At 37.4% G+C, this 27,113-nt stretch overlaps 1 protein-coding gene across 1 annotated transcript in view; it reads right to left on the bottom strand.

Annotated features, from left to right (window-relative positions):
- The window catches only part of tmem8b (transmembrane protein 8B), a 243,199-nt gene that overhangs the window by 150,480 nt on the left and 65,606 nt on the right, over positions 1 to 27,113 (bottom strand). The window contains exon 2 of the mRNA XM_017695531.2: positions 6,307 to 6,496. Coding sequence (XP_017551020.1) covers positions 6,307 to 6,496 — 190 coding nt within the window. The remainder of the gene's footprint in view (positions 1 to 6,306; positions 6,497 to 27,113) is intronic.

Raw genomic sequence — 27,113 nt, 5'->3', positions numbered from 1 at the left:
TTTTCATCATGTACATTGTAGGCAATGGACTTCACACATACAAGAAATATAAATTCTATATTATGATTAAAATACCTTTAATAGAGCAATAAAGTATGTTTTGCATTATATGTTAGCTATTATTATTACATATTATTAAACCACTTAATATATCCAAAATTATACATTATTATACCATTATACAAAATTATACATATGGATATACAGCATTTTGGAATGAACCATTTATAAAGGCAGAGTAAGTCAGCGCTTATGAACACAAAAATATTCAGTGCAAATTTGACGTATTTCGTATGTGTAAGTGTGGTTCACAAAACAGGAGCCTCAGAGGTCAATTAGACTCTTGCTGTTCCTGGCATGCAAGACTCCTTGATTCACTCAAAATCCTCTGTAACATAAGCTAAAAGGTAATATGCAGTAATACATTCATATGTGCTGACTGATATATGTCTAGAAGTAAAAGGTTAAGTTAGCTGCCACGTGCCAGAAAGCCGGTTCCCACACATCATTGTGTGCACAGAACATCTTTATTCACATATACACATATTTATGCACAACTCGATATTATTAGTGCAGGAGATATTACAGAGTCACTCTCAAAAATATTACATTACTAATATAGGCTATGTACTTGTAACATTCATCATGAGATGAGGTAATAAAATAACACCTTCTACATCCAAATAGTGCATTCAATGTCTAACAGAAGACCATTCCCATTTGGCAAAAGCATTTATCATTTAGTGCACTGTCTGAATGTTGAAGCCATAGTTTCATGACATGTGCAGTGCACTATATTGGGAATAAGGGGTCATGACATTCAGGCATAATTATAGATAAATGTGTGTCATAAATTGTCAAAAACCACATAATATGGACCACATAGCAAAGTCTATTTGATATTGCTTAAGGAGAAATTTCAATCATTTTTTTTTAATTTCTGCTTAGTTAAATTATTATGGTGCCAACAAATTCATTCAGATTGGTTTGACATGTAATGATCCATTTTAGAGAAACTTTGAGATTTTCAGATTTACCCCAATTTTACCATGATTAACATATTACATATACAACATGTAGGTTTACTTGTTGTTTTAGAAAGTAAACAAAATGGCTATATTTGTGTTGCAGACGTTGCAACCTCTGATTCCTATCAACATCAGTGTAAAGTAATCTGAGTTGGTAAGCTTTTCTTAACTGGAGCATTTTTCCAATTATGCCAAAATTGTACACAAGTTGTGAAAAATCGGCAGAATTCGCCTTTAAAGATTCAACCCTGTTTGAGGTAAGCATGTGATCATTTTGACATGCAGTTTAAATAATGCTAAACTTGTAGCTGTAGTCTTTGTTCAGGGTGGCTAGTAGCCTAGCAGTAGGAGAGGGGTGCCAATAACCAGAAGCTTGTGGGTTCAAATCCCAGGACTGACTGGGTATAACTGCTTGTTCCCTTGGTTAAGGCAGAGATTTTGGCTGAACTATAGCTGCAATATCCCTTGTTCAATGGAAGTACATAAAGATTACAGTGAAAAAGCTTTGCTCATCCTCGCAGACTTACAGGAGAGCAGGCGTGACCCCCTGACAGAAAGTTCTGGTAAGACCTTTGGAGTTCCGCTACACTCCAACTCCCTGGTTTGTACTGGGCCTAATTAGCGTTGTCATGGCTGGTCCAGCGCAAAGATATTGATTGCAAAGCAGCAGCGTGTGGCTGCTTCCCCACTTGCCCCCAGTTCATCCTGCTGCCTTCCTCCCTCCCCACGGCCTTATCTTCCACGCTTTATCTCTCCCCAACACCCAATGGCAGCCTCGTTTAATTACCGTCTCGTTATGGCGCCCCCTGCCTGCTTTCTGACAGCTGAATCGACAGAATGGGCAGCCGGCTCCGTTCGTTATCGCAGCGGTGAAGGGGCCTGATGGTGGTGGTTGGAGGAGGGGGAGGTTAGGGATGAGCAGAGGGAGGAAAACCAGGCAGAAGATGACAGAAAGGTCTGAGAGGGCCTCGTGAGGTCCTTTAATTAGTGGCTTAGCGTTCCGCTTGGTTCTGCTGCAGTTGTGGTGGAGCCGGTGAAGCACCATGTTTAGCTTTGTCACAGAATAAGCTTGTGCCATTGTGTTGCTTATGTTTTGGATAGTACACTGAATTTAGATGCTTTTTAGTGACTGTTGGATATTTAGAATTTTAAATCATAGAAGATTTGGAGCACAGAATAAGTACTTTTGGTTCCTTAAAGAACCTCTCAAAAGATTGCTATTTAAAGAAGCATATCTATAAATAAGAAGAACCTTTCTGAAGAACCTCTACATGACTCTAATTCAGTTCACGATCATTCCTAGAACTGTACACCCCATCTATACACTTATGTGTCAACCAACTATAGCCTTTTTCAGCACCTAATTGCATATGCCTGTTCCACATCAACAAAAATGTTATATCTTACACTATGTAGGCACAAACACTGACTGTGAGGCAATAAAAGCAATATCTAAGTAAGTAATTGTATTAGGCAAGTCATTAGAGCAATGTCTCTCCCACTGTTTCTCATGAGGTGAGCAACAAAGCTGTCAAACTATATTCTATCCATAGGCAGGCCATCCATATTGCTTCACACAAGCCCCAAAGACATAATTTTCATTAGCACTCAAGCTGTGACACAGCTGTGCACGTTGTAATTATTACAATATATTCCCCCTAGAGTTATGTCTGACATTACGAGTAAAAAAGTTTCTAGCAAACCTAGGACAAAGATCAATCTTAATACCATACTTCCAAATTTTCCCTTTAGGCAATGGTCCACAATACATGCACCCAGTCATTTTGGTGTTGCACATAGTTGTTATACTCATGTAATCTAGAATAAATAAATGTATTTATGTGTTAAATGTATACATTAATTGTTATGAACTTAGAATTTCATAAAAATTAGAAATGTTCAGCTATGGTTTTAAATAAAAACAAATTATGGGGCCAAAAACTTTACTGTGACAAGGTAATGGGCCCTAAAAGTATACAAAACTTAGAGGCTGAATCATTAGTTTTGCAAAAAAACAGTCATTAAGTTAGTGTAGTTAATTATAATAACTTATTATGCTAACTAAGCAACAGGCTACAACACAGTAGGGCTGCAACTAATGACTATTTTGATTCAATTATAAACTATTATTTTCAAATAATAAACGTATCTAATGATTATGTTTCTGTTTCCATAAGAAATACTTTTGAATAATGGTACAAAAACCTGAATTTGACAAGTCATAATTCCGAATGTTACATTTCTTTTGTATGCACAATACTTCATTTATTTCTCAGTGGAAATTATTATACTATCATACCATTTATTCACAAATATGACAAAGGCTAGCTAGAAATAGACTGATTCATAAGTATGATTCAATACACGAAATGACAGGGTAAAAAAGCTTTTCATTTAAATGAAAAACTGTTCTTCCTTTATTACTCACTGGCTAATTTTATCTTTCATCGTAGCATTTCTCCCATTTTCCAAATTCTAGCACATCTACTTACTTATCCATTTGCCATTTTTGTCACAGTTTAAATGATTCTGAGTGGAGCATGTCTGCCTAAGCCACATCTAATGCACCATTGGCCCAAGGTTTCTACACTAAAGATTACTATGCTTATGGGTGGCATGAACCACTGGCATGTTTATGGTTTTATGACTGTATATTTTACAGATTTCAAATGTGAATGCAGGGAGCTTTGTCTAGAAAACAGTTTAAACCAGGTTTGACATTGTCGTGTTTGCTATTTTTATCTTTCCTGAGATGTCTGGATGGCACTATTCTGGTATCGTAGCTTTTGAAAAATGAACTGCTCCCTCAATGTGGCCTTAGTTTTATTACACTGTGCTTAACATCACTGAAATGTTCCTCAACATTTTCACAAGATGTTATGGTTTACAACATGTAGCCCAATGTTACTTGGCTGTGAGTTTTGTGGATCTTGCTTTCTTGAGCTTGTCTACTTTTGCTGCCACCAATTGTTCAAAGTTCTGTCTGTACAGCAAATGGTTTCTTCTTATGATGGAATAAAGCTACAGTAGCCACATCGCGTCATGTGTCCTGAAAGCTATTGGAATTAAAGCACATATGACCATTATACTGTCCTTTTAAAGCAATTGACAAAAATTGAATGTAAACATTTTTTATTCACTGTAGATGACTATGTAAAATACAGTCATTGCAGCCCTAAAATGTAGCCTAGTAATGTCTTTTGTGGTATTGAATGAAAGTCATTAGCAAAGTAGACTTATACAACAATTCGTTTGGCAGCTACAAACATTCAAATTACTATGTGAGATAAAACTAATCATTTAGAAGATAAGAAAAAGGCCCTTCACTAATCAGATGATGTCCAAGTTGTCTCTTGACCCCATGTGACCCAGTTCATTAAAAATATTGTGTAGAACAATTTAAAAATTCTTGCTTTCATGCTATTCTGAAAGCATTTTTTATAACATTGACAAAAAAGAGACCATGGCATGTATGGCCCAGTGTTTTCTAAAGCCTCTTAACCTTTTTATTCATGGTGTTTTCATTTTAAGGTCACAGAAGTGCACAAATATAAGAGCAGATGGACTATACCACAGAGTCTGTTATCTTTATATGTCAAAGGCCTAACTAACTACACACTGAGAAAGGATATGCCGTCGCTAGCAGCCATAGCTCCAAGGACATGCTCTTTCTCACTCTATAATGCCACACATTTAGCATGAGCATGAGTTATTTCAGTGCATTTAACAGCAAGCAATGCAAGGTCGGCCTGTCTGATAGAAGTTTAATGACAACTACTGGGTTAAGAGTTGAAGACTGCTGTAGGTGCGCTGCTAACACCACCCTTTATTGCCATTAGCTCAGACATAGCTAACTTAAATACCTGTCCTCTGGCCCACAAGGGAAAAGAAGGACCAAAGGAATCATTCTATGACTATGTGAAAGAAATTTACAGAGTTAAAAGAACACTTTGTAGAGCACGGAACATTCAGGAAACACAATGACATACTGTAGAATTCATATTGTTCTATTAGTATTTTGCATTTCAGAACTTTCTTTTCTTTAAAGTTTGTCTTTTTTGTACCTGTCTTGTATTCCTAAGTAACTGAGGAGTCTTTATCAGACTTCTTCTCTCTTTGTAAAATCCCCTCTTTTAAATTCAATCCAGGGTTTTAACCTTTAAGACTCTCTCTGAGAAGCTTGCTGAGAAGTAAAGAATTTTGATGTTGATAGTACTGTATAATAAACTGTCTAGAGAATCCTCTCCACTGGTGTTCGTCTCACATTCTTGAAGAACCACTCATAAAATGGCTTTATCTTAAAATATGATTACAGGGGACACAGTTTTCTTGCATTTAATTATTATCCTTATTTTTCTTCTCCTAAAAAAGTTACCATTTTTGAAAGGTTTTGTTCTGACAGCTTTTCCTTCCTCCTGCAAAGTTTTGGAGATATGAGGTTTTGTTCTGATGTCAATGGAAGAAGACTTTTTACCAAGTCATTTTGGGTCATTTCTTTTGTTCCATTCTTCATTAAATTTACATACAATGTAATTATGTAAAAAAACGACAAAAATGGAGGTTTACTTCTGACAGCAGCCAAAATGACTTGGACAAAATTCTGGTTCCATTGACTTACATTAAAAGTAAAGTATATTTTTGAGAGAGGTTTTGCTCTGACAGCAGCAATATATATATATATATATATATATATATATATATACATACAATGTAGTGTATTTTTATAGCTTAGTTTACAAAAATGTACTATGTGGACAGAGAACTATGTGTTTCAAAGTATTAATAATTACTTAATTAATAATAACTACACCAAAGTCTCTTTATTTCAAAAATGCCACAAAAGCAAGCTTTTGGCTACGCTTTCATTTCTCACAAATCTCCAGAACCAGAATGGTTGAGGTGGCACTGTGTTCTCACTGAAAATCCAATTGAAAATCAGCAAGTGTGAAACTCAATCTAATCACAGTGTCATCTCACATGTAAAATTTATGAATCTCCGGTGTACACTACACTGACTTTCCGGGACTTGGCACCCCTGCTGAGTTAATAAATGCCTTTTTATGGAGAGAGCAGCAAACGACCAGAGTCAGGGAAATAATTTTCTGGTACATTTCAGGACACATTGTCTCAGAGTAGCAAGTCAGCACAGTCGTATTATCAGCATCAGCATTAGGCCTTAGAAAACCTTGTTGTTGTTGAAAGCAGAAATGTGTTTTGCTCAACCGAGAAGCTTTGAAGGCCTCTCAAAGAATGAAGATGGAAGTCGTGGCCTACTCACACTGTCACATTGCGGTCAGGACAGCTGTCTCCGAAGGTACCCCCTTGCTCCTTGAAGGTAATGAGGTTCCAGACGGCCACCACGGTGTCATCAGGCACGTTGAAGTGGAACAGCTCCACGCTGGCGAAGGAACGAAAGGCATTTAGCTTGCGAGGCGTCCGGGTGAAATAATCCGTCACAAATAAGCAATCTGAGAAATGGGAAAGAGAACAGAAAGTTAGATTGTCAGGCATGTAGGCACTTTGTGTCTATGAGAATGGGCGCTCATGGGCCTCATCACACCCATGGAATCCCATCACACCCATGGAAAATTCACTAATACTCATTAAAATGCATTTTTATTGTAAGATCAACAAAGATTCAGTTAAAACCTGAAATATAAAAAAAGCTGAAACCAAAAAGTGAATTAGAGTTTTCCATGGCAAGTCTGAATGTTTATGAAACTTCTCATGGTTGAAGCTTTACCATAGCTAGTAACTATGCTAGACACTTCCCTGGTCTAGTTCATTATAGTAGCCCAGCCAACAGTTGATTATGCTAACTGCTAACGTTAACAATGTTACAGATGTAGCTTTAGCATCGCTAAAAAGCAGTCACTAAGTGAGCTTCATTAGTTATAGCAGCCCTATATCAAACTGATCAGGGCCGGCTCGGTCCTGGGAACTCCTCTAGACCCACTGCAGGCGGTGGGAGAAAGGAGGATGCTAAACAAGCTAGCATCCGTGCTGGAGAATGACTCCCACCCCATGCATAAGATTGCCCAGCACTGGGCAGTTCCTTCAGTGACCGGCTCCTTCACCCCAAGTGTGTAAAGGAGTGCTATCGCAGGTCCTTCCTTCCTGCTGCTGTGAGACTGTTCAACCAACACTGCTCCCAGTAGACCATACACACACACGCACACACACGCACACACACACACACACAATATACGCACACACAATATACACACATACAATATACACACACACACACAATATACACACACACAATATACACACATACAATATACACACACACAATATACACACATACAATATACACACATACAATACACACACACAATATACGCACATACAATATACACACATACAATATACACACACACACACAATATACACACACACAATATACACACACACAATATACGCACACACAATATACACACATACAATATACACACATACAATATACACACACACAATATACACACATACAATACACACACACAATATACACACATACAATATACACACACACACACACAATATACACACACACAATATACACACCTACAATATACACACACACAATATACACACATACAATATACACACACACACAATATACACACACACAATATACACACATACAATATACACACACACATACAATTTACACACACAATATACACACATACAATATACACACATACAATATACACACACACAATATACACACATACAATACACACACATACAATATACACACATACAATACACACACACACAATATACACACACACAATATACACACATACAATTTACACACACACAATATACACACATACAATATACACACATACAATACACACACACAATATACACACATACAATATACACACATACAATATACACACACACAATATACACACATACAATATACACACACACACAATATACACACACACAATATACACACATACAATTTACACACACACAATATACACACATACAATATACACACATACAATATACACACACACAATATACACACATACAATACACACACATACAATATACACACATACAATACACACACACACAATATACACACACACAATATACACACATACAATATACACACATACAATATACACACATACAATACACACACATACAATATACACACATACAATACACACACACACAATATACACACACACAATATACACACATACAATTTACACACACACAATATACACACATACAATATACACACATACAATACACACACACAATATACACACATACAATATACACACACACACACACAATATACACACACACAATATACACACATACAATATACACACACACAATATACACACATACAATATACACACACACACAATATACACACACACAATATACACACATACAATATACACACACACAATATACACACATACAATTTACACACACACAATATACACACATACAATATACACACATACAATATACACACACACAATATACACACATACAATACACACACATACAATATACACACATACAATACACACACACACAATATACACACACACAATATACACACATACAATTTACACACACACAATATACACACATACAATATACACACACAATATACACACATACAATACACACACATACAATATACACACATACAATTTACACACACACACAATATACACACACACAATATACACACATACAATATACACACACACAATATACACACATACAATACACACACACACAATACACACACACAATATACACACACAATACACACACATACAATACACACACATACAATATACACACACACAATATACGCACACACAATATACACACATACAATATACACACATACAATATACACACACACAATATACACACATACAATATACACACATACAATTTACACACACACAATATACACACATACAATATACACACATACAATATACACACATACAATATACACACACACAATACACACACACAATATACACACATACAATATACACACACACAATATACACACATACAATACACACACACACAATACACACACACAATATACACGCATACAATACACACACATACAATACACACACATACAATATACACACATACAATATACGCACACACAATATACACACATACAATATACACACATACAATATACACACACACAATATACACACATACAATATACACACATACAATTTACACACACACAATATACACACATACAATATACACACATACAATATACACACACACAATATACACACATACAATACACACACATACAATATACACACACACAATACACACACACACAATATACACACATACAATTTACACACACACAATATACACACATACAATATACACACACACAATATACACACACACAATACACACACACACAATATACACACATACAATTTACACACACACACAATATACACACACAATATACACACACAATATACACACATACAATACACACACACAATACACACACACACAATATACACACATACAATACACACACATACAATATACACACATACAATATACACACACACAATATACGCACACACAATATACACACATACAATACACACACATACAATATACACACATACAATATACACACACACAATATACACACACAATATACACACATACAATATACACACACACAATATACACACATACAATATACACACACACAATATACACACACACAATATACAGTACATACATGCAATATACAGACACACAATATACACACGCACAATATACACACATACAATATAAAGACACACAATATACACACACACAGAATATACACACATACAATATACAGACACACAATATACACACGCACAATATACACACATAGCAGTTGCTAAGATAGATTAGGTTGTTATTGTAGTCTTAACCAACATTTGATAGTGCTGAATGCTAACATTAGCAAGTTTGGCTCTTAAAATGCTATGGCTTAAGTTTCAGCATTGCTAGAAAGCAATACTTAGAAATAGAAAGTAATAGTTACAGTATGCTTAACTAAGTTGGTTGTGCTAAGTGCTAACATTAGCAAGTTAGGCTCTTAAAAATGCTGTGTTTGGAGCTTTAGTGTAGCTAGACAGCAGTCCCTATGTTAGCCTAGTTCATTATAGTAGCTTTAACCAACATTTCATAGTGCTAAGTGCTAACAATAGCAAAAAGCATAGCTGTAAAGTAATCACAAGCCTAGTTTGTTCAAATGAACTTAACAAATGTGTGCTAATTGTTACCTTTAACAAAGGTTCTCAAAAATGCTATACAAGAAATTGACACAAACAATTTGGAAAATACTCATGACAGACCACTACAAACACTCTAACTGTGATATTAGACAAACTAATAGCTAATAAGCTATTATAAACCAATTATATCAATTAATGACAAGCTCTTTGAAGCTCACCAGATGAACATAACATTAAGGTTGTGCTTCAAAGTTTCATTCAGACCAGTAAGATGAAAAATGACTTATATCTTCACTAGCTGTGTGACAGGAGTGTTATATGTGAGGGCTGAGGGAATCGGTTCTAATGCGGTTTAGTTGAACTTCCCTTCAAAAGTCTTACTGGTGATTTAATCAAAGCTGACCCAAGTTTGCATTTGGCTCGCCTTCAGAAGAATACGGGCTCTATGCAAAATTAATTTCGCTCCTATCCCCCTCAGCACAGGGCCAGAGAGGAGACACTGGGATGACATTTGCAATCTGCCTTAATGAGCCGTGCCTTCCTATGGCACCATCGTCATCAGCAGACCTAATGGCTTGCAATATTCTCATGATTTGCAGAGGGGACACATTTATACCCTGCCGCACGGCCGCTTTCTACAGTATTCATGGAGTCCCCGTGTGTTCAACACAATTTATTGCTATTTGTCTCCCAAGGGCGAAGGAAAGTGGTCCTAATGGCAGTTCCTGTTCAGGGTCCTGACTGCTCCTCCTTCACAGCTATGGCACTGGAGTGATACAGTTTGGAAATGTATTTGGGCCCTTCCTTCTCCAATGCAGTGCAATTTGACCTATTCCACAGAGATGCAAAGGGCTGCATCAGGCCTGGTACCTGAACTAAGCCATGAATTAAATATCGTACCACATGCGGTCGGACCTCATCCACATGATAAAATAGCAAACAGTGTATCTGCACAGTACAGGTTCAAAGTCATGTATACAAACAAGAACTAATAATGACTAGATTGCTCTGGTTTAGAGGTTGAAATTTCAAGTACATCCTGATTTTCATCATGATGATGTTGCTTGTGGCTAGTTACCTTACTCAGTCTGACTGGGTAGTAAAAGTGAGACTACTGCCACTTAAAGTACCTGTAAGTTGTACAAATAACTGCCAAAAGTGCTCATCTAAAGTTAGTCATAAGGAACATTTGAGTTGTTATAATTATCAGGCCTATCAAACAATTAAAATAATTCTTTGAAACTATTTACTAACACTACTGCATTTGTCTTATTTGCTTGAGTTTGGCCCTAAGTAAGATTTTTTTCCATCTAAAAAGCCTTCACATGTTTGATGAGTATGTTTTACTATATAAGGGGACAAAATAAGCATCATCTGAGCATCAAAATGTATATATTGCTTTTAATTATTCATTAACACTATCTTTAGTGGGATCACACAGGATTCACATGAACCTGACCATGAAAATCATGTGATTTCCACAGAGTGAGAGCATCAGTGGCTGTATTTCCACTTCCTTCATGACCGTAGCCTTTTAATGTTGATGTTCATACAGTTTATGTATTCCTGTTAGAGGGAAGGCTCTTGAGAGGAACTCTAGTTTCCCTCTTTGCTATTGCTCTTGTTAGTTTATCACTCATTGGTTTATTCATGTGTCCCATAAACATTGCTCAGTGTAGTCGGCCAGATACTACTTTAAGGCACTGCTTATTAACAGTGAGGGCTACTATCACAGATTCTATCATCTTAACATACAGCACACATGCAGCTGGGCTTCAGCCTGGAACTACTATGGATGGCTTATCAAAGAATGAATTATAATATTTTATTATAGCTTCATGATACATTATTAGAACTTCTATGTTTGCTTATAAAGTATTGTTACCAGGTTACAAAGAGTTATAAGTGCATTTATAACTTTTTATGAATACAGCCTTCAAAGAAAGTGTTACCAAAATCTGTTGTATAAAATTAAATAAACCTGTGATTAATCCTATATTGCATTAACACAATATTAAAGGTTCAACTTTGTCACTACTAATAATGATATCTATATTATTTAATATTATGTTACACAAAGTGCATATTTTCATATTTGAATTGCTACCATGGGGCATTCATGGGCTGGAGGTTAGGGAAAACAGCCCTGTGACTGGAAGGTTGCCGGTTCGATCCCCTCGGCTGACAGTCCATGACTGAAGTGCCCTTGAGCAAAGTACCAAACCCCCACCTGCTCCCCAGGCGGTGTGGATAGGGCTGCCCACTGCTCTGGGCAAGTGTGCTCACTGCCCCCTAGTGTGTGTGTTCACTATTGTGCATGTATGTGGGTGTTTCACTGCACGGATGTGTTAAATGCAGAGGTCTAATTTCACAGTGTGCAAACACAGTGACAAATGGCTCTAAAGAAACTAAGTTTGTGTTCATTAATGGAAGAGGATATATTTTATTACTGCTTGAATTTCATGAAAAGTCAGCTTTATTGTCGCCCTTCTCAAATCATAAACATTTGTTGAGTGATACAGTTTTTTGGGGAGTGATATAACACCCTAAAAAGATCTTTACGCCAGATCTGGGTTGCATTTCATATACTGAGAGTTTTTGGCAAGAATGGTGGTGTTTATTTATTTGTTTATTTGTTTTACTTACTTATTAAACCAGTGTAGTATTGTCTCCCAAGCTAACTGAAGAGTCTTTATCACTCCTCTCTAGCACCAGATAATTCTCCTTTTTAAATTCAGGCCAGGTTTTTAACCTTTTCCACTGCACTCCGCTGAGACTGGCCACCAAAAAGCATAGGCTTAAGCTGCTACTATCAATGAAGGGAGCTTAATTGGCCAGAATAGCATTTATCCTGCAAAGCTAGCCTCAGGGCCTAGAGGAATATGAGGATGCTAAAAGCTTTAGCCGTAAGGCAAAACAACCTCTCAGCCCTGCTGCTTTCACAGCCTGCTATTGTGCTCAAGGGCTGTTCTGTGAGGCACTCTTGCAGCCATTCCACATATAGGACATTGTCAATGTGCATATGTGGCAATTACAGTGCATGCAAATATGGCAGTGCAGGCAGAGGGGCGGCAGAAGGAAAGTGTGCTCACAGACCATAACCACAAGACCTTGGTCAGGGTAAATGACTAAAGGGTGACATCAGTCACAGCCATCACCATACAGTAACGGCTGAGAACTGATCTGACAGGCAGCTCTACAGTTTAAAAGTCACAGAGACAAGACTGTATGTGTGTCAAGGGTGTAGCTACACTTTGAAGCCAGCCCTCCCTCAATGTTCCCGACTACAGAAAACCAATAAAGGTTCCCTAACGCAACTGAAAATGTTTCAAAGCAGATTTTTTCTTGTGCTTTCTTAATACAGGATGAATCCAAAAGCGCTGAGTTTGTGCATCCTCATGCCTTTTTTCCACATTAAATAAGATGGCCATAGTTGTCCTTTCATAAACATCAATTTCTACCAGCTTCCATCACCATGGCAACATTTACATGATTGTATGTCAACACTGGTCATGCATTATCATTGATTCTCCAACACCATTATGTAAAGGCCGCATTACTCTGCTTGAATGCTCCTATAGGTTGTAGGAATTTAACTGAGCTATTCTCATGCCTATCATAGGCTAAAAGGATTCAAGTGAACATGGTAAATATACGGAAAACAGAGAGACAGAAAGACAAATACTTGCAACCATTCGCTTCAGACGTCTACTCTTAGCAGAGGTGGTGACTCAAATAATGGTGACTGACTCAAGACTCAAGTTAGACTTGCCCTTAAGTGACTCAATACCTAAAGTCAAACTTAACACTTCAAAATGTAAATTTTAGCATGACAAAGATAAAATAAAATAAAAAACAAAATACAACTATTTAAATGAAGACCACTGACCTTGCGAGAAAAGACTAAATTAATACACACAGCAGTGGCACAAGGTTTGATACAGCTTCATATAATGAGTCTTTCATTGTGGAAAACCCTTCAGTCTGATGGACAGAATGAAGTGCTACATGCATATAAGCACAATGTTGATAGAGACCAGCTTTAATGTAGTGGATAGCTAGTATTAGATTTAGAAGATTAGATTTAACAATTAGATGTAAAAGAGAAGAAATGGAGCATTAAATAAAAAATCTAATAAAGAAATTGTTTAGATGCTAAAGTGCCTTTACAGGACAGAGAGAGTTTGGGTGCCCTAGTCAAATTATTTGATGATTTGTTGATTTTCTAAGAGAAAATAAGCACAAATCCTCTACAGAGGACACACGTCTGCACACTTTAGTGTTTAGATATGGATTATTTGCAGAATTTAGCATATTGAAAACAAAACACCAACACAGAACAACAAAAGATAAAATGTGTCCTGTCCCAGTTATGGCAAATATTTCTGATCATTTTTTCCCAATATGTTAAACTAAATATGTAAATTAATTAATTTATACATCATTAAAAAAACAAAAAAACTATACTGAGTGTGTTTGAGGGATCAGTGAAAAGGAGCTAAATGTTCTAGCTGCATCCTTAACCACACAGCCATCTCTCTCTCTCTCTCTCTCTCCCCTGTCGGCCCCCTTGCTCCCCCAAATCAGCCACCCTGACACTTTTATTAAGCTGATGGACTTTCAGAGGTATGACGCCAGGGTGGGTTCTTCATCTGTTAGATCCGACAGCCTCGGAGTGTCCCACTGATGAGCTCCTCATGCAAAAGCCTCAAAGTGTGAACAAAATTACAGTGTGAACAATCATGCTGACATGCAGACCATTTGGTCCCATGCTTGCTGCAGTGCTGCTACTTCAAAGTGGCAACAAATTTGCATATATGCTAATGGATGGTTGAAATACTTGATATCAGGTGGACAATGTGGAAAAGCTCCTAGATCACACATTGGGACAGTATTATAAAATGTATGCTTGCCACATGGCCACTCCTTCTAGGGACAGTTGCACATTTTAGCTTAATCTTAGGTGTTCTGACTTTTTCAAAATTAGTTCTTGCAGTTCAAAGTTTGTTCATTGCTGAAACATTGCACAGAATATTGTGCACATAATGAAAATGTTTAAATGTAATATCTGATAACAGAAATTGTGTGGAGTAAAAGCTGAACTGCTTCTGCTCAGTCAGCATTTTTCAGCAATCATAGTCCAGTGTCAAAAAGGTGTTTGTGTTTGCTTTTTGAGTTGAGAAATAAATCTTTTCTGATTAATTTAAGTAGCCTCACCTGCTAGTCACTGTTAAGGGCCTTCACTTTCTAGAGATAAATGATTCCTAGCTTGGATATACACTTCTAAGAAAACCATTATTGGTGTAGACCCTTTACATCATTTGAAGCTTCTTTAGACCTCACACTCACTCATTAGTCTCATTTCTAACAATTGTTCTTTAAAGAAACTTTCACTGAAAGGTACTTTAGGGATCCACCAGTGGTTCCTCTAAAAGAACCCCCTTTCCACCTTTATTTTAAGAGTGTATGGCATAGCTGTAGCATGCTGTTGAGGTCAAAGGTGATCCCACTTTATAGTGTCTCTACTAGCTGTATTATTACACATTAACAATACATGTAATAACAGCGTAAGTACTTATGATGTTCACTGTTACAGATAGATTGTAGTAGTACTTCTTCTTCTTTCGGCTGCTCCCTTTAGGGGTCGCCACAGCGGATCATCTGCCTCCATCTTGTCCTATCCACTGCCTCCTCTACTTTCACACCAACCATCTCCATGTCCACCTTCACTACATAGATTGTAGTAGTACAGCTTATGTAATTACACATGTATCAAGTTATATTTTCACAACTCCATCAGCAAATGTTCTCTTATGTATGTACGCATATGTAATATGAGGAGCGTACATGCATTCGTTTTAACTATTGTTTTTCAATTATGGTATTTGCACAACAACAGCATATACAATTTAAAAGTAACATATTAAAGGATTAAAATATATTTTTTGTATCATATTGCCCTAAATGCAATGGACTACCAATAGGCAATGCCACTGTAGCTCAATAAACATAAATGTATAAATACCACCACATCACAGAACTTTTGTTAGCTTACCACTTCACACCATAACAATACTACCACAGCTAGCTAAATGTTGGGAAAGTTGGCATTTCCTGCAGTGTAAGTACTTTTATAATGTAGACAATTACACTATCATTATGTGTTACAATCAGAAAAGTATTGTTGGGACAAACAGCAGTTCACCCCATCACATATTTGTAATTGCACATAAAAATGTGCTTTTAACTATTAAGATACACATGTGTATGTATATAAACTGTACTTCTGGAATCCGTCTATAGCAGTGAACACATAAAATGAGACTGTATAAAATGTTTTTGTATACTGCCTGCATTAAAAAGTGCAATGACAATGATGCAGTCTAATTAATATAGTTATATTTGTATGAAATTTCCTCCCAGCCTCTTTTCTCATATTGTATCATTAAATATGTGCACACCCTCAGGAACATGCATGTCTATTAGAGTTTAAACTTGTGGTCTGCCACTGCCACACTCTCTGTCAAGCCAATTTGCCCTCCTGCCAATCAAGAAACAAGGCAATGCCAGGCATTTTGACTGTTACATGTGTTGATGTGATGCACACACAGCTCAAGTGTCAAATTAGGTGACCCCTTAGGCTTGTCCACTCTGATAGGCAGGCAGTTCTATCTAACTTTTAAGCTTTAAAGCTACTGAACTTTTTGGGGTCTGCCAGCATAAATATATTGTCGCTTTTGTGCAAAAAGAGTTTATCTCCTTTTTTTTATGCCTAATATAAAAACTGAGCTACTCTTTGCTTTGTGTTAACAATAATGAACAGGCTGAAGAAAAAGGGGACCACTCCCAAGACTTCACAGTGTGAACCTTGTACACATATGTACCATAAGACATTAACATTAAACCATTATTTTGTATAATTACAAATTACTATGATAATAAAATAATATAAAGTATCAGCTAGCAAATAAACTATCAATCATAAAGAAACAAGAGTTTGTCAATCAGTGCAGACTCTAAACTTTCATTTGATACTACATTTATGTTTGTAGAAGTAGAAGTGGAAATACTTTGATTTGAATATTAACAGAAAGCTTTTTTTTTCCTGTATGTACAGTTATACATTTTGCAGAAAATTGATGATTCAGAATGTAAACTGAATGCACAACTTATTTGGTGACATTATATAACAATGTAATTATGTAATTACATCTATATATGTAGCAAACAAAATGATTAAATCTCGTCTCCAAAAGGTTCTAAAATATCTAAACACAGTGAGCCCTAGATAATGCATTAAATTTAACATTACACCAACCAGGACCTACTCAGCCTACTGAACAGAAGCATGATATAAAATGTCTCTGGTGGTAATAACTGATTTCTCCAGGCCAATCTAATCTGTAGGAAGTACTAATACTTTCACACATCAATCTGGCCACATAGTCTTCATCCCTGCTTCCTGGTTAGCTCTTCCTCTACGGCACTGTAATTATAGACACCTCAACGTTTTTAATCAGCAGCTCACTAACTGCAGGGAAACTTTGAAATTCGACAGTGAAAAAGGGGGTATTAATTAAATGGAAATGAAGGAGGGATACGAGGCTCCTGAGGAGAGTGTGAAGGCTATTCATGTCTTTATTTTCCTTCCATCAGTTTCTTGAGGCTGCTACACAGTGCTCTCAGTGGAGCAGACCAGCGATAAATCACGACCTCCTTTTTATTACATTTCATGTCAATATCTCGCACACAACAAAGTTTACCACCGCTCAATACAGGTGCCCTTCTTTTCAATTTCAGCCTGGGATTGAAGAGCATTAAAATTAATATCACCCCTTTCCCCCGCCTCCCCGGCCCACCGCAACCCCCTCGCAGCCACGTTCTGTCTTCAGCATTGATGGCAGATCAATAATTGATGATGTCTCTCTCTTTCTCCCTCTCTCTGGTGTACAGGCACATTTTCTAGCACTTTTGAGGCCTCTGCACATGGAAAGATCCTCACATTCAGGTCACATTCTCGTGTCATATCCGTTCACTTTCTTTAGAGCGCACACTGGTGTTTGTGTGTGTCTGAGTGCAACCTTCTGTCTGTACATTCAGCTTAGCCAAATGGAAAGGAGGGGTATTCAATATGGAGAGCTTTCAAAGAAAGACAAACATATTCAAAAGAACAAACATGACTCACTGTTAGTTGCGTTGCCATTTCTGATCCTTTACATATTTGTAGCGTCTTAACCCTTGAAAGTCGTGCAGTTGTTATGGTTGCTTTGCAATGCATTCGATTTACATTACATAGTCATTTCATTTATTATTTTCCTACCTACATAAGTACTGTGGAAATGTCAGAGACTACCATTCATTTCATTCATTTCCTGTCAAAATGGCCATTAAGTACAAGCCATTCATTTTTCACCACCAAGAAGAAAAGCAGAAAGCAAACATTTAACAGAAAATTGCATAAAACTAAATTTAATATTTACATCTTTTCTGTATTTAGTACGTCTAACTTTGCCTCTATTACAGCTTCCATTCTTTTCAGCACACTTGCTCAAGACTTGCTTTCAGTTTTTCAAAGAAATCTGCAGGGATATTTTTCACACCTCCAAAGTTCAGTTTTTGAAGTTGGTTGTATTTTCTGAATTCCAAACATGGACTGTGTCTGGACTCTGGGACTGTCAGTCCATTGTTCTGAGAACACCAGCAGCTTCTTTGTTTGATTTGCAAATTTTGTCTTTCTTGTTTCGTTTTCTTTTCTCTGCACAGCTTCTTGACAGCTTCTCATCTTTTCAGACGCATAGCATCGACTTGTCTTTTTAGAGTGGAAGGATGGACAGAAACCCCTGTAGACCTGAATCAAGAGTGGAGCTTGATTTTCCTCTCTCTCTCAAAGATGAAAGCTTTAAGTGTTGTTAAGTACTGTTTATCTGAAGGTGAGAGTTTGGTGGTCTATGGGCTCTTGTGTTGTTTTTAGGAGTCTCATTGTCTCTGTATATGTTAATATTTTTTGGAACTTTTGTTTTCGAAACTCCAGTTTTTTTTTTTTTTTCACTTTTTCCTTTGGCTTTTACCTTTCCCATGTAAGTAGATTGTCTTATCTAACCTCCTAAGAATATCTCCTGAATAATGGACACCTTTTTCTTAATTGCCATTGTGAGTCTTTTACTCTTCCACTTTACTGTACATCGCATACATTCATTTTTACTTGAATAAGATTTTGACCGTGTCCATACTTTCACTTACAACCATCTAAAGAAAAGTCATTGTGTTCTCAAAAAAAAAACACAACTGGCTCCTGTGCATGTTAAGAAAACAAATTGAGCTAATTACATTGTTTTTCAGCCTCTTTCACCTGCTATCATGACAGATATACTTAAATAAATGAAGTCTGTTGTGTTTTAAATAGGCTAAATCCCTTATTGTTCAACTAATTTGAGTTATAGGATTGTTTTTGAATTTTTTTTTTAATTTTAAGTTCTTACCCTAAGGGAGAAGTGGCTTAGAAAATGGATGGCTGGATATAAAATCAGAACATTTGTATTAACAGAATCTGTACTGTACGTTTATCCACCTGTAACAGTGACTACATCCGCCAGTAGTAACTAGGTTTTTCCTGCATTTTTAGTGCTGAAGTACACAGTTATGGGGTACATTTAACATGAAGAAAGACCAATATTTTTGGCACTTTTATTTATACAAACATACAAGTGAGAAATAAAGAGAATTAAAAAAGCTGTGTTTGATGTGTTTATGCCTTGAGGTTGATGCTTACGTACAAGGTGACTGAATTTAGCAAATAACTTCTATAATGACAGGGCCAGATGTTGCAGGCCATTACTGCAAATGTAGTTGTTGTTGAGGTAACACCCTAAACATTAGGGCAGATTAGAACATCAGAACAAACGATGAGCCTGGCTCGGCACTGTGCATTCGTGGAAAGCTCCTGCTGTGGCTGGAAAGATTCCTGGAAATCCTCAAACTCCAGCTTATGACACCTCACTGGGAAAGTATCCAAAATAGAAGGCCAACAGCGCATTGTGTACCAGTGCTTTGTGCATACACAACCACGTTCTCACATACACAGACACTTTCAGCAAACACCTCAAATACCCTTTGAGAATGGACACTAGAATCCTGTTCTGAAGGTCCAGATTACGTCCGAGAACAACTGCATTTTGAGACCTGAACTTGAACCAGGCTTGCAGCACCTAATGTGATCTCATATTGAGAATACATGTCTGGGAACTTATACTTTTTATAATGTTTTCCAATATCCCTTTTAACAGTCTACCTATAGGTTTTCTGAAAAACCCTCATCCAATCATTTGCTTCAAAAATATGCAGCATTTTTCTGCATATAATAAGAAAATCAAAAGTGTTACGACATAGAAAAATAAGTAAAGGTTCATTTAAAGCAACGACCTTTGAATGTGACATTAACAACACTTAAACATGACAACTCACTATTAGAACTCATTCACGAACTCATTCACGAACCAAAAATTTACTCAGAAAATCCACGCAGTTTTCACAAAGATGTTAACATTCATTTCTTATTTGGGATTTGTTCTGAGATAAGAACAAAATCTATGCTCACTTAAGAGCACAGAGGGGTGAAAAGTTCTACAGTTTAATAACACATAATGAGTCTGACATACACTTTTTCTGAAGACCTCAAGAACACATTTATGAAAAAACCTATTGGTGAATGGGGCCCATGTTCTGGTTTAGCTTTGGTTTATTTGCTTCTCAAATGAATGAAAAGTGAATGTCAGAATCTTCTTGAAAACTGCGTAAGTGAACTTCAAGAAGAACAGTCGGTGAGTAACGCTCAGTGTCATAGAATAACCACTTATGATTCCCTAAAGCACCTTTCAATGACTGATTCCTAAACCCTCCATTTTTGTAAATGAAATGTATTGCTATGAAGACCCTTTTAGGATCTCCACATAATAGATATTTTCTAAACCGTTTCACTGAGAATCACACATCAAAGACATATTTGACAACCTCAATTCTTAAGGTTGGCTTTACACAATGATACCTTTATGCAACTTTGGTTGCTTAAAATCAAGCACTTGAGTGCACTTGAGTTGCATAATGTAAACCCTTCTGCAAAAATCCTGACACTCATCCACCACAGTTGCAAGCATCTCAACTCTGTTGAATACATTTCATGAAACAGTCCATCAAAGTGGCAGCGACACAACATGTGATAACATTGTCCAGCGTACTTTCAAATGGCTGATTTCACCAGATCAGTGAACAAGAAAATGAAACAGAGGATGGTTTATTGGGTGGTTGCAAAGGACACGCTGCCTGACTGACTTGAGAATTTCATTTTGTCAGTTTCCTGAGCAACGACAACAAACATGAGTTTCTAGAAATGTTTCTGTAATTGGTTGTGTTAACTAGCCAGCTAGCACTAACAGCTGTTTAAACAGCTGCTTGTATCACTCTTATTCTTTTTTGATAGTCTGCTGCTCTTGTTATTTACATAATTTAGTTAGATTCATTTTCTTCTTGCTTGATGCCCTCTTATTTTACACAGAGCTCAGATGCCGTTGTAGATGAAAATGCACAGAATGGGAGAACTTGTAAAACATGAAGAGCAAGACATCAAATAGGCTACAACCATAATGGCTACTTAAACATTCATATTCAAAGGCGTAAGATACATACAACAGATAAAAAATTCTCAAACACAGCATAAAGAAAGGTATATAGATAGATAAATGGCAGACACAGAGATATAAGAAAAAAAAAACAATGGACAACAAATGGAAAAAAATATATCAAGATGATAGAAAACACTGGATAGCTCTATGTGGAGGACTTCATACGAAGGAAAGATATTGTGTACCAAAAATACAAGCCGCTACAAGCTGAAGCAACTCACAACATGTATCTAGGTGACAGTTTCACTGATTCTGACTCCATAGGGCTTTTGTAACTTGCATTGCTAATATGTCTGTAAAAGAATAGTATACATTACATACAGTGCATTTCAAACATTAATTTCCTTGAAATATTCATATTATTCCTGTGAAGGACTGGCGACCTGTCCAGGGTGTATCCTGCCTTTCACCCCAATGACAGCTGTGATGGGCTGCGACACCCCCCACGACCCAGAAGGAGAAGATGTGTGTCTGTGTGTATTCATATTATTTGTGCATGTCTTTGTTCATAATTTGCCTCCTGACTACCAATCCACCAACTTCAAATTACCCACCTGTTACCATAATCAGACAGAAAACATATGGCAGTCAGTAATAAACAGCAGATAAATGTCCTGATCAGAGTCGTACTTTTTACAGTACTAGCTGTGATGGCAAACTGTGGTTTTCTTTGATTGTGACTTTGACTGAGCTGTGCAGGGTGAGAGCAACAAGCACTAACAATCCATCAAAGCCTCTAACAATGTTAATATGAAACTGATGGATAAAGATTCCTGTGCTGAAGAAGAGCGAAGGCCTCGGTCTCACCTAAACAGGCCCAAATTGATTTTCATTTAGCTTTGTAAGTTTAACATTTTATTCATAAAGATTTTACTTCAAGTCAGCTGGCTTTTGGAACTGTTCCACTATCTAATTTGTGGAATTTAAAACAATATTAGCCATTCGTCATTTTAATCAGCATAATTGGCTGTGCCTTGGTCAAAAGCAAGGACAGTGAGGGGCCTTTTATATGATGTTTACTGTGATTGGGTATTTCTTTGCAAAGAAATTACTGGAAATAACTATTGGGTGTTCCTTTGTGCTTTCAGGTTGGTAGGGCTTTGTGTGGGTTTTAGAGAGTAACTTAGGAATAAAGCAATGAGTAGTGCGGATGATTTTCCTGGAAATTATAAGTAAAGCAATCTCATTACAGTTTAACAAAAGCAATTACTATTTGTAATACACAGAGGTTGGTAGAGCAGCCTAAATCAATACTCAAGTAAAAGTATTGACAGTTGTCTAAAATAATGACACGGGTAAAAGCACCTCCTCAAAAAACAACCAATATTGGGTCAAAAATACACTTAATACTTAATACCTTGCAGAACTGCAGTGCAGCTACTTAGTAAATCCAACATGTATTTTTCTTTTTTGGGATTATTTTGGTCCAAAATGAAATGATAAAACTCTGAGATGTGATCGGAGATGAGAGAAGTGACTGATCTCAAGCCAGCACAGATGTTGTCACGAGGAAAACATTATGAAGTTACACACAAAAAAGAAATTAGTAGTTAAATGTGAATGACAAAAATGTTATCAGACATTAACTTGAGTAAAAGTAACTAGTTATAACCCATCTCTGGTAATGGGCTACTCTTTTGAGAACCTACTCTAACTCTAGTAGAGTGAGTAATATGTGTACATGTTTGTGTCTACATGCATATATAGGTGCACACTTGAACAAGTGGGTAATAGCACAATATCAAAAGCAGCACATCAACCTTACCCTTTTAAGCCACATTTACATCAGCAGTGAGGAGGACAATGGTAAAGCAAAACAGCAAAGTGGATGAACCTCACTACGTGCACATTTGAATGTGCACTAGGAAAAGCACTGAAAATGTCCACTGGTGACCTCTAGAGCACTTTGTTTAGACATAAAACTCGTTTTCTCAAAATGCTGATGTTAAAATCCAGAATCACGTTTTTGAACTATATCATAATCATTCATTTATTCCATAACCTCAACAGTATACACCTTTTGTATACTCATTCACGGAAATGCATATGATCACAGCTTGGATAGCATTATTCTGCATTATATAAGTGCAACATTGTTTTCTTAAATAGCTTAAGTACATTTCAATTACTTTTATTATTAAATCTAACAGTACAAACCTGTGAAAAGTTTATCATGAAATGTTCAGTGTGTGGAGCAACTATCCATCCATCCATCCATCCATCCATCCATCCATCCATCCATCCATCCATCCATTCATCCATCGTCATCCGCTTATCCGAGTCCAGGTCACGGGGGCCAGCAGCCTAAGCAAAGAGGCCCAGGCCTCCCTCTCCCCCGCCACCTCCTCCAGCTCTTCCGGAGGGATACTCAGGCATTCCCTAGACAGTCAAGAGATATAATCCCTCCAACATGTCCTGGGTCTTCCCCTGGGTTTCCTCCCTGTTGGACATTCTGGAACACCTCCCTAGGGAGGCATCCAGAGGCTGTTCTTTCCATATGCCCAAACCACCTCAACTGGCTTCTCTCAACGTGGAAGAGCAGTGGCTGTACTCCGAGCCTCTCCCAAATCGCTGAGCTTCTCACCCTATCCTTCTCACCGACCCTGCGGAGAAAGCTCATTTCAGCCGCTTGTATCTACGATGTCGTTCTTTCGGTCACTACCCAAAGCTCATGACCATAGGTGAGAGTCGGAACGTAGACTGACCGGTAAATTGATAGCTTTGCCTTCTGGCTCAGCTCTCTCTTCGCCATGATGGACCAGTATAGGGTCTGCATTACTGCAGAAGCCGCACCAATCCACCTGTCAACCTTTTGCTCCATCCTTCCTTCACTTGTGAACAAATCCCAAAAAAGATATTTAAACTCCACTTCGGGCAAGAATTCACTCCCGACCTTTACAGAACATTCCACCCTTTTTCGACTGAGGACCATGGTCTTGGATTTAGAGGTGCTGATTTTCATCCCAGCCGCTTCACACTCGGTTGCAAACTGGTCCAGTGAGAGCTGGAGGTCCCAGCCCGATGATGCCAACAGGACCACATCATTCGCAAAAAGCAGACGTAAAATCCTGAGGCCACCATACTGGACACCCTCCATCACTTGGCTGTTCCAAGCAACTAATGGAGCAACTAATATCAACTTGCACAATCTCTCGACATTAAATGTTTCATAAAACGTTTAACTATAAAGTTTAAAACTTTAAAAATTTTATAGTCAGTCCCTTAAATGTCATTAAATGAGTCGCTAAATAAGTTGCACTCATTGAGCTCCTTTCCAGATCGTTCCCTACATCAGATGCTATACTATTATACACTTCCAGGCTGCCCTCTGGATGCAGGTCAGCATGTTGGAGGTTCTGCCCAAGTTCAATTTGCCTTCTCCCCACTCATCCAACACACCTCCTCTCTCATCCTAGCCCCAAATCCCCGGATTACATCCTTCAAAGAGATGCTCACATAACCTCTTCCAGCAGAGCCTAGTGTAATCTGCTCTTCCGCCATCATTACCTGGACCTCTATCGTCTTAACGTGTGCAAAGAAGGTGTGGCGAATGAGAAATTACTGCAGCTTCACACTGAGCCTTTCCTTAAACCTTTGGGGAGGTTTCACTGGCCTCTATGCCATTACTGAGTGCTCAATTTACAAACAAGTGCTCAAATTTACAAACTTTTCAAATAGCTGACTGTGAAATCTTGCTAAATGCTTAAATCTAAAAAGTCCCTGCTAGCTTTCTCTCATCGTTGGCTTTTTGGTGTAGCATATTGCTCCTTTAAAAAGGAGATTTTCATTTTGATCTTGTGAGTACCTGATTTGGATTACACATGTGCTACAATATACATCAACCAATCTGATTTGGAGTAAACATTTGCAGGAATGTCGTAAAATTATAAGACTGCACATGCGTAATCCTAATCGGGTTTCTGGTTCAAATCATGTCATGACAGATCTCAAATAACACAAAGACAACAATCCATTGCTAAACTTTTTAAAGACGAGGTTATTAAGGATCAACTAGCATCTAGTGCGAGTGATTCAGACCACAAACTCCTCCATTAACTCCTCACATGGCTGAGGGTGAAGGCTTTTTAAACTTTTATTACCTGAACTTGCTAATAATGAATGACAGTTAGAAGTCTCTAGTCAGTAGTATGCACATATGATCATGCTAACTGGTGCCTGCTGGTTTTCTTTCATTGTTAGCTTTATTTTTGGGGTCCAGTAGTGTATTATTTCAAAGACAGGTTTCAAATTAGATGTTTCATTTTGATTAAACAAGATTTTATTACCCAATAAAATGCTAAACTTGGTAGTAGTGAATGAAAACTAATAGAGGCTAGTTTTGTAATAATATTATTCATTGTCAGGTGAAGTAGCCTATAGCTTTAAAGATGAGGTGTTTCATTGTTGTTTCATTTAAAATCCAAAAGCAGCACTTACACAACAAGACAATGACAGCATATTGAGGTCTTGGCAACTGGATGTAGGTCAAGAATGTAAGAGCTCACCATTAACTGTAAGCTCTTGTCTGGCCAGATGGGACACAAGAGAGAAGGACATCATTAGTGGCTCTGTCTCCAGTCAGATTAATTGACCATAACCAATCTCCAGAGAAAAAGAGTGGCACTGTTTTCATATGGAAAGTTGAACAGTTGCGATAGGCCTACTTCCAGTTCCCCTTTGCCACCTAAACAGGTGGCACGTGTCCTGTGCAAAGGTTGCATGCGTCATTAGAACTGGGCCACCAAATGTCAAGATGGGTTGGTGCTCTTTTTTGGTTATGTGGCCAATTTTAAAATTGACTGTGTCCCTTTGTATGAAAGGCTGTACTCTTGAAAATGAAAGTCCCATAAAGAGTTCTTTTGCAGAGATGCAATAGAAGAACTACATTATCAAGTGGTGAACAGTGAGCCTTTAATTGGAAAAAACACCTCTGCAGTGTTGTTAATTTCTGCTAGCAGCCCTATTGGATTCTTATAATTTGTGCCAAGTCACAAACACTTTTTTGGCCCTTCTAGATTAAACACAGACGTTTGAAGCATGTAAAAGATATTTTCATATTTTTTAAACCTTGTAACAGATAAATCTACATGTATTTTACCTTGTAT

The sequence above is a fragment of the Pygocentrus nattereri genome, chromosome 20 (genome assembly GCF_015220715.1).
Source record: "Pygocentrus nattereri isolate fPygNat1 chromosome 20, fPygNat1.pri, whole genome shotgun sequence".
Lineage (NCBI taxonomy): Eukaryota > Metazoa > Chordata > Actinopteri > Characiformes > Serrasalmidae > Pygocentrus > Pygocentrus nattereri.
The sequence above is the reverse complement of the archived record's forward strand: the minus strand, read 5'-3'. Positions and strand labels throughout refer to the sequence as shown.